General features: G+C 41.0%; 1 protein-coding gene and 1 non-coding gene across 2 annotated transcripts; one reads left to right on the forward strand and one right to left on the reverse strand.

Annotated features, from left to right (window-relative positions):
• Window positions 1–1,421: 1,421 nt before the first annotated feature.
• Window positions 1,422–9,404, reverse strand: LOC133034108 (uncharacterized). The gene is made up of 7 exons (XM_061109128.1): window positions 9,259–9,404; window positions 6,012–6,219; window positions 4,872–5,444; window positions 4,553–4,634; window positions 3,667–4,452; window positions 2,438–3,252; window positions 1,422–1,523 (listed from the first exon to the last, which is right to left on the reverse strand). The coding sequence occupies exons 1-7, from the start codon at window positions 9,402–9,404 to the stop codon at window positions 1,422–1,424; spliced, it is 2,712 nt and encodes a 903-aa protein (XP_060965111.1).
• LOC133035265 (small nucleolar RNA R71) lies at window positions 6,856–6,962 on the forward strand. The gene has a single exon (XR_009686542.1). It is a non-coding gene; the product is annotated as a small nucleolar RNA R71 (small nucleolar RNA).
• Window positions 9,405–10,105: the final 701 nt, after the last annotated feature.

Here is a 10,105-nt window from a genome sequence, read left to right on the forward strand (position 1 = left end):
ATGCAGAAATTAAAGTGCAGAATTTAAAATTTTTAAGTCTCTCCCCCCAAACTAAATATGACATTGTCCCCAATGTATACAGTAACATGCAGAGAAAAGAGACTTACCTGAGACCCTATCAGAAAGGGTTAGGTGGTGGCGGCTGGTCATATGGGTAGAACCGAGGAGGTTGCGCCAAATAATTCGGGTCATCAATCCCGATGTTCATTCTGTTGATGAGAGAGTTAAGTTGCTGAATTTGTCCCTCATCATAGACACTCCTCTGCACCATGTATTGTTGCATGTGGTTGTTCTGCTGAATTATATAACTCAGCTGTGCATGAGTGTATTACGTTGTGGGATCGATAGGCCAAGGCAATTGTAGGGGTTGCTCCTCTTCTTCTTCAACACTAGGCTCTCGTTGCCGCCTACGCCCTTGCGGTGCATCAGGTGGAGGTTGGCCATAGGGATGTGGCTCTTTCAGCCTGTTGACAAAGGCGATGTCCATCTTGCGGAGCGGCAACACCGTGTTGTCATACTTCAATTGGGGAACTTCATATGCCCTGCAGAGTTCTGTGATAACTCCCGCCAAACCTAAACCACCTCCCGTGGCTCCTTGCACGATCTGATCAATGCTATGCCTTATGACTTGTCCAATGTTTATGTTGTACCCCTTCATTATGGCGTACACATATTTCAGGCGATTCATTTGGACATCGGAGAAGTGTTTATTTGGCACTAACCGAGCACTTACAAAGTACAACCATGTTTTCGCCACCGGGTTCAGTTCACACCGGTATAGGATATTTGGCGACCCTTCTGTGCCATCATTGTCGTGGAACCTCAACCCAGGAAATCCCACTGTCTCCGCCACATCCACCATATCAAACTGCTCCTCCTCCTCAATAATTCGGAGGCGTTGTTCTTCCCTAGTGTAATCTTGGACAGAGAACATCACATTAAACGCATCAGCAGTAGCGGGAACTTTCTTTCCCCGCACCTTTACTTCCCCATTTTGGCGGTCGGGCCAATTTGCAAGAAATTCACAAGCCATAGTAACATTAGCCCGACCCCGAGCATCCACAAAGCTCCCCCACTTCATCCTCTCTATTTGAGCTCGAATTGTTTCAAACTGAGGTTGACGCCTCAAAGGATTCTCGGGGAATTCAATACCCCGATCTTCAATATAAGCCCTATTCTTAATTCTCATGAAGTGATTTTGGGCCTCAATGTTACCAAATCGGGTCCTATCAAAATCCGTTGGTGGTGGGTTTGAAGACGAACCCTCTTCCACATTCCTAGTCCTCTTAGGTGCCATTTTTTTCAGCAAAAATAGATAGAATTTTTTTTTTGATTTTTTTTCTAACTAATGCAAAAAAAAAAAAAAAAAAAAAAATTGAGCAGCACCTCCCCTTAATTTTCTATATCCCAAAAATTCAAAATCACTCAAACAATATTCTCAAATACTCAACACCACAATACAATAATAACAAACCCAATATCAACAATATTCTTGCACAACACACAATTACACCACCCAAAATCTAGAAAAAGTTAATCAAATTCCATAAAGATTGAAGGAAGTGATACTTACAAACCCGAAGAAGCTTTACTCCACCTCCATTGTTGAATGTTCTTGAAAGCTTGAGGTTGAAGATGAAGACAATGGTGATTTTCGGATTTGGGGTGTTATGGGTGATTTTTGGTATGGATTTTGATGATATGAGTAGATTGATGAGTGAAATTGGGTTTTTGAATGGATTGGGTTTGAGAAATTTGAGAAAAGATGAAAAGATTGAAGATTGGTGATGAAAAATTGAATTTTTGAGAGAAAACGGGTAGGGTTCCGCTGAGAGGTGTTTGAAATTTGAATTTTTGGTGTAGGGCTGAATGAGGGGGAAAACTTGAATTTATAGAAAAAATCGCGAGCAAGTTGCATCTTGGCCTAGGGCTAGTCGCGACTAGCTCACACTCAAATTTAAGCCGTCAATCGCGACTTCTGGAACCAAAAAATTCATGAGTCTCTGTAAAAGTCCAGGTCGCGACCAGGGTTGCGACTTGAAAAATAGGTCGCGGCCCAAGAACCACCAGGTCGCGACCACTAGGCTCCAGTCCGAAAAAAAAAACTTTTTTTTTCACATTTTTCACGATTCTACTAAAAAGAATAATGTCTGGTACTAATCTAAAAATTGAAAATACTAAAAATACTAAAGCATAGACTAAAAACATAATCAAAAAGTTTGAAAAATTAACGAAAACACTTGGGTTGCCTCCCAAGAGCGCTGTCTTTATCGTCATATAGCCGGACGCTGAGCCTTGTTCTTCAAAGTGGTGCCTGAATCATGGGGGACTTGGCTTGGTCAAATTGACCTCCCAAGTAGAGCTTTAAACGCTGTCCATTAACTTTGAAAGTTGCTGGACCATCACCTTTTAACTCCACCGCTCCATAAGGAAACACCTTGACCACTGTGAATGGTCCTGACCACCTTGACTTCAACTTTCCAGGAAATAGTTTCAACCTTGAATTGAAGAGTAACACTTGCTGCCCAGGTTGAAACTCCTTCCTTACTAAACTTTGGTCATGCCACTTCTTAGTTCTTTCCTTGTAGATTTTTGCATTCTCATAGGCTTCATTTCGAAACTCCTCTAGCTCATTCAACTGTAGCAGTCTTTTCTCCCCTGCAGCTTTTAATTCCATGTTAAGAGTCTTCATGGCCCAAAAAGCTTTATGCTCTAACTCCACCGGTAGATGACAAGCCTTTCCAAACACCAACCGATATGGAGACATGCCAATCGGTGTTTTGAAAGCAGTTCTGTATGCCCACAATGCATCATCTAATTTTCTTGACCAATCTTTCCTTGATCTTTGCACTGTTTTCTCTAGAATCATCTTGATCTCCCGATTAGAAATTTCAGCTTGGCCATTACTTTGGGGATGGTATGGTAAAGCAGTTCGATGTCGGACACCATATCTTGAAAGGAGTGCTTCAAACTGCTTGTTGCAGAAGTGACTTCCTTCATCGCTTACTATTGCTCGAGGGGTACCAAACCGAGTAAAGATGTTCTTTTGTAGAAAGCGAAGAACTGTCTTACCATCATTCTGTGGTGTAGCTGCAGCTTCAACCCATTTAGACACATAGTCGACAGCCAATAGAATATACTGATTGCTAAAGGATGAAGGAAAAGGGCCCATGAAGTCTATCCCCCACACATCAAACAATTCCACTTCTAAAATCCCTGTTAAAGGCATCTCGTTTCTTCTTGAGATATTACCTGTCCGTTGACAACGATCACATGCCTTCACAAAGGTAGTAGCATCCTTGAATAGCGTTGGCCAAAAGAATCCACTTTGCAACACCTTAGCAGTCGTTCTGGTTCCACTGAAATGTCCTCCACATGGTAAAGCATGGCAATGATTTAGGATAGAATACATCTCCTCTTCAGGCACACATCTCCTAATTATCTGATCGGCGTAGTGCTTGTAGAGGATTGGCTCTTCCCAATAATAATGTTTCACCTCAGAAAAGAACTTCTTCAATTGTTGACGCGAAAGCTCGGGAGGGGTTATTTTTGCAGCCAAGAAATTAACATAGTCAGCGTACCATGGTACCATCAGGTTTTCCCTCACACTAAAGAGTTGTTCATCAGGAAATTGCTCATTTATTTGTACCTCCTTTGTATTCTGACTTTCTTCCAGCTCTAATCTTGACAAGTAGTCTGCTACCAAATTTTCGGTGCCCTTCTTATCTTTTATCTCTAAGTCAAACTCTTGAAGTAGAAGTACCCACCAAATCAGTCTCGGCTTTGCATCCTTCTTGGTCATAAGGTATTTGATCGCTGAATGATCTGTGTAGACAATTACCTTATTCCCAATCAGGTATGGTTGGAATTTGTCACAAGCAAACACAATTGCCAGCATTTCTTTTTCTCTAGTGGCATAATTTAATTGAGCATCATTCAGAGCTCTACTAGCATAGTAGATTGTGTGAAACACACTGTCAACTCTTTGACCCAAGACCGCTCCAATTACATAATCACTTGCATCGCACATCAGCTCAAAAGGCAACTCCCAATTCGGTGAAGTGACTATCGGTGTTGAAATCAATCTCTCCTTTAGAACTTTAAACGCCTTTACGCAATCTTCTCCAAACTCAAATGGAACACCATTAACAAGTAAGCTGGACAAAGGTTTTGAGATCTTGGAGAAGTCCTTGATAAATCTTCGGTAGAAGCCAGCATGTCCTAGGAAACTCCTCACTCCTTTTACAGAAACTGGAGGTGGCAAATTCTCTATTGTTGAAACTTTAGCCTTATCCACCTCAATTCCTGCCTTTGAAATTTTGTGCCCAAGAACAATTCCTTCTGTTACCATAAAGTGGCACTTCTCCCAATTTAGCACCAAGTTAGATTTCTCGCACGTAGTTAGCACTTTTTCCAAATTTTCCAAACAATGATCGAAGGAGGAACCAAAAACTGAGAAATCATCCATAAAGATTTCAATACAAGATTCAATCAAGTCTGAAAAAGATAGCTATCATACACCTTTGAAAAGTAGCAGGGGCGTTACACAAACTGAATGTCATTCTTTTGAAAGCAAAGGTACCGTAGGGACATGTGAAAGTAGTCTTCTGCTGATCTTCAGGTGCTATAGCTATCTGGTGGTATCCAGAGTAGCCATCAAGAAAGCAGTATTATTCTTGCCCCACCAATCTGTCTAGCATTTGATCAATGAAAGGCAAAGGAAAGTGATCTTTTCGTGTTGCTTTGTTGAGTTTCCTGTAATCGATGCAAATCCTCCAACCAGTGACTGTTCTTGTAGGAATCAACTCATTCTTTTCATTCTTGATCACAGTCATTCCACCTTTCTTTGGAACCACTTGCACCAGGCTAACCCACTTACTATCTGAAATGGTATAGGCAACTCCAGCATCCAACCACTTGACTACTTCTTTTCTGACAACTTCTTTCATGGGTGGATTGAGTCTTCGTTGAGCGTCGATTGTCGGTTTGGCATTGTCTTCCATTAGAATTCGGTGCATCACCGTTGAAGGACTGATTCCTTTGACATCACCTAGTGTCCAAGGGATGGCCTTGTTGTGAGCTCGGAGTACCCTCAGAAGTCTATCAGTTTCCACATCAAAAAGAGAAGCTGACACAATAACTGGCAGCTTTTTATCTTTACCCAAGAACTCATACCTCAAGTGACTAGGAAGCACCTTCAATTCAAGTTCCGGAGGCTTTTCAGTAGATGGCATCAACCCTTTTGGAACTGCTCCTAATTCCTCATAATACCTTCTGTTCAAGGGCCCATAAGAATCAAGCCACTTCACATAACCCATGACCTCTTGTCCCTCTTGCTCCGTCAATTCATCTTCAGTTAAACTCAGTTCAAGAGGATCATCTAGCAGCTTTTTCTCCCCCACAATTTCATCGATCAAATCAATGAAGAAACAGTTATCACTTGCCTTTGGGTATGTCATAGCCTTTAGCACATTAAAGACCACTTCTTCTCCTTGGACTCTCAGCTTTAATTCACCCTTCTGAACATCGATCAAGGCTTGGCCAGTTGCCAAGAATGGTCTCCCAAGAATGATTGGGACATTGCTATCTTCTTCCATATCCAGAACAATGAAATCAGCTGGAAAGATGAACTTGTCAACTTTAACTAACACACCCTCAATGAATGACAGAGGCATCAAGTTAATGCTGGCTCCCAAGTCACATAGTGCATTTATTCCTTCAATTCTCCTGATAGTACAAGGAATAGTGAAACTCCCTGGATCTCTGAGTTTGGGAAGGAGTTTCTTCTGTAGAATGGCGCTGCACTCTTCAGTTAGAGCCACTGTCTCATAATCCTCCATCTTTCTCTTCTTTGACATAATCTCCTTCATGAACTTCACATAACTTGGCATCTGCTCTAAAGCTTCAGCAAAGGGTATGTTAATGTGAAGTCTTTTGAAGACCTCTAGGAATTTGGTAAACTACTTGTCTAGACTTGACTTTCTGAGCCTCTGAGGATAGGGTATTTTCACATGGTGATCAATGCTAATTGGTGGAGATTGTTGTGGTTGTGTTGGGTTGTCAGTAGCCTTCTCTGATGTTGGTGTTGGGGTTGGCATTGGTTGAGGTTTATTCGCCTTATCTCCATCAGCTGGTTGTGGCAATTCAGGACCATCATAATTTTTACCGCTTCTCAGGGTAACTGCTTTGCAGTTTTCTTTGGGGTTTACTTCAGTTGTGCTAGGCAAATTCCCTTGAGGACGGGTTGCTACCTGAGTTGCTAGTTGGCCCATCTGAGTCTACAGGTCTTTGTTTGAAGATCTAGTTTCAGTCATGAATTGTAGCAGTAAATCTGTTTGCAAACTAGAATTTCCACCAGAGGCTTGTTGCTGATTAAACTGTTGGTTCTGTGTCTGGTTGTAATTTCGTTGCTGATAGAACCCACTGTTTCTTCGGTCACCACCCTGGTTGAACCCATAATTGTTGTTGTTATTCTGCGAAAAATTTCCAATGGCTTTTGCTTCATCCATTGGCAAATCATCCACATCTTCTTGACACTCTAAAAAATGATGATTTCCTCCACATATCTCACAAACAACTTGGGTTTGTTTAGCTTGCCCTGCAATTAGCTTTGTCAATGCCTCAACCTGAGCTGTCAACTTTGTGATGGCATCAACCTCTAATACACCAGCTACCTTCTTAGATTGACTCCTTTCAGTTGGCCACTGCTGATTGTTTAGAGCCATATCCTCCAATAGATCATAAGCCTCATTAGCACTCTTTCTCATAAAGGCTCCACCAGCTGCTGCATCTATTAGAGTTCTAGTGTTACCAACCAACACGTTGTAGAAATTGTGGACCAGCATCCACTTCTCTATACCATGATGAGGGCACTTTCTGATCAGATCTTTAAACCTCTCCCAAGACTCATGGAGAGATTCATTATCTTGTTGGCAGAAGTTGTTGATTTCTCCTCTCAGCTTTGTAGACTTGGCTGGAGGAAAGAACTTTGACAAGAATTTTGTTGCCAGATCATTCCAGGTGGCAATAGAGTTGGGTGGCAAGGAGTTTAACCAACTCTTGGCTCGTTCTCTGAGCGAGAATGGGAACAGTCTCAGTCGAATGGCATCATCACTAACTCCATTAACTTTAAAAGTTTCACAAAGTTCCATGAAGTTAGAGAGATGCAGATTAGGACTTCAGAAGGGAGGCCACCAAACTAAACTGAAGACTGCACCATTTGAAGTATGGCAGGTTTGATCTCAAAGTTGTTCGCATCCACTGCCGGTGGCCTGATACATGACTGCACTCCCGTCAGAGTAGGGAGAACGTAATCTCTCAAGCTACGGCCATTAGCTTGATCTTCCACGGCGCCACCATTATTGCCGTTATTACCTCCATTGTTTGTAGCATTAGCATTCACATTAGCAGCCATGATTTCCAAAGTTTCAGCAGTTGCTGAAACTCCTTCTTGCCTCTTGTTCTTTCGGTTTCTCCTACAAGTTTTCTCGATTTCAGGATCAACTGGTAATATGACAGCTTGTCCTTGACGGCGTATACACTTAGGATTCCTGTAATAGATCAAGAAAATATTGCAACAAAAAGGTTAGAAAATCAGCAAGAGAAAATATACCAAAGTAGAAGTTAGATAGTTTTGTGTAATATTAATCTTTAAACACTTCCCCGGCAACGGCGCCAAAAACTTGTTACGAATTTTATGTTTGTTACGCAAGTATACGCAATCAATTAGTATCTCACGCAAGTGAGGTCGAACCACAGGGAATTGGATTAAGTACTACTAAACTATACTTATGATTCTATTCGGTAAAATAATAAGTTTGCAATTTAAAAGTAAATAACTCAGAAAATTAAAGAGAAAATAAACGAAGATTAATCAAGATGAGAGATTAGGGAGGTGAATCCTGTTGATAAGCTACCAATGTTAATACCTAATTGCTATCCTTATCCCAATGTGAATGACAGATTATAAATTAACCTAACTCTTTTCAGATCTTTTAGGTTCTAAATAATATGTTCTCTAATTAACTTCTTAATTAAATCAACACAAAGTCAGCATTAAGCAATAATCTATTCGTCACTGAGGCTATGTAAATACTTTCGTTTCACATCAAAACCTAGACTATCCAAATTTTAGCATTCTCAACTCTCACTTTTCAGATTTCGAATTGAGATCATTAAACATGTAAAAGGTGATCAAGCTTGCACATGGAATTAAACACAAATATAGATAGTATTCACACATAAGATGAAGGAATGAAAATTATTTATTAACTAGGCATAAACTTAAACAACATTCATCATCCTCCCTTATTGGGAAATTTAGTTCAACATAACTCTAAAAACATCCATGATTAATTCAGAAACAAAACTAAACATAAAGAAGAAATTAAGGGTAAAAGAAGGTGATATCGCTCCGGGTCTTCAAGATAGCTTCCTCTCCACTTGCATCCACTATTTAGGTCTATTTCTGCTTGCTTTGACCTTCAGTGTCGTATTCCTTATATAGGGATGAGAGGTGTGCCTCCAATTTGAGAAAAAAATCAAAATTAGGTCAAATCTGCGATTTCCGTACCTAGTCGCCACTAGCATTTAAGCAGGTCGCGACTACAGGCAAACCTCGAAAATCAGAGGTTCTGCCAAATCTCGAAGTCGCGACCAGAGTCGCGACGAGGAAAAAGGGTCGTGACCTGGCTCTCTGGAGGTCGCGACTACTGACGCGTCTAGAGCCGAATTTTCCAATTTTTTCCAGTTTGTCCCAGTTTTTCGCCATTTGACTAAATTTGAACTTTAACACCCCGGGAACCTGAAATAATGAAAATCAAGTGTAAAACTGCTCCAAAATACACCAATAGACGAGATAATGCTAACTTTAAAGACCCGAAACATAGGCTAAATATAACCTAACAATCCCCGCACTTCAGCCATATTGCTCGGCTTCGTTGTCTACAGTATTTCTCTTCTTTATTAAGGGGGCTTTTCAACTTCTTTCTCTGTTGCTTGAGTTCTTTCCAAACTGAAGGCTGCTGGACTAAGGAGAGTTCACGGATAATTTGACTTTATCAATGTCTCCCCTAAGTTTCTTCCTCTTCCTTTTATTCTATTTCATCAACATCTCACCACACCTCTTGCTACGCTGTTGAAAGCCCTCTACAGTAGTAATAATATGTTTATTCTTCCACTGTTGATCCACAATATCAACACACTCAGGTTCCTCACTCCATGCTTCTTCGAAATGGAAGCGGCTTTGTCGTCCCGCACCTTCCCTCAGAATCACGTGTTGGCATATCAACGACAAGCCCCCTGTGATCTGACTCTCCCCAATCCAAAACCATGATATTAGCACCATCAAACATAGATAGCCAATCTTCAGTGCATAGTCCCCTATCGAGACGCTCCATAACCATATTTGCTTCATGACCATTATACCAAGTGAGCTCACTTTTATTAGAACCAAAGTCAATAAACCGACAATCATCAATGACCTCTCAAAAATCTTCCATCAACCTAGAAGCTTTGTCGCGACCCCCCACCTTCTCTGAGATGCTCGTAATTTCATTGAAATCCCCAACACATAACCAGGGACCACTAATTGAATCCCTTATATTCTGAAGTAATTCCCATGAGAACTGTCTCTGTGAAGAATCGGGGTTCCCAAAAAAACACGTTAAATTCCAAGGAAGGAAGCCTTTCCTCATCACGATTGTAGTGATATGGCTCGAGGAACGAGAATCAACACGCAACTGAACCACATTTTTCCAAAGCAATAATAATCAACCACTCATACCAACTCTGTCCACACTTCAGAATTTCTCGAATTGCAAAACATCACACAACCTCTCAGCTTGAGGCCTCCTTAACTTAGCTTCAGACAAAAAAACAATAGTCGGGTCAAATTCCCGAATGTGGGATTGAAGGGCTCTCAATGTTCAAGAATTTCCAATTCCTTGGACATTCCAGCTTAACATTTTCATTGCCCTCGGCGACCTTGCTCAACAAGGCTCGCCGCTTCAACATCAGAAAAAGAGAAAGGTAAATCAACATTTTGAGAAAAACCAACATCCGATTGAATTCCATTTTTCACAGTAATGTCTTCTTCCACCACTAT

This window comes from Cannabis sativa, chromosome 2 (genome assembly GCF_029168945.1).
Source record: "Cannabis sativa cultivar Pink pepper isolate KNU-18-1 chromosome 2, ASM2916894v1, whole genome shotgun sequence".
NCBI lineage: Eukaryota > Viridiplantae > Streptophyta > Magnoliopsida > Rosales > Cannabaceae > Cannabis > Cannabis sativa.

What these genes read in the sequence shown, in the direction of transcription:
- LOC133034108 (XM_061109128.1), bottom strand. Translation starts at nt 9,404, where the DNA reads ATGGTTATGGAGCGTCTCGATAGGGGACTATGCACTGAAGATTGGCTA. An exon ending in ACACGTGATTCTGAGGGAAG is followed by an intron (nt 6,220 to 9,258) that starts GTGCGGGACGAC and finishes GAATTTGCCTAG; the next exon opens with CACAACTGAAGTAAACCCCA. An exon ending in TTTCAAAAGAATGACATTCA is followed by an intron (nt 4,453 to 4,552) that starts GTTTGTGTAACG and finishes ATGATTTCTCAG; the next exon opens with TTTTTGGTTCCTCCTTCGAT.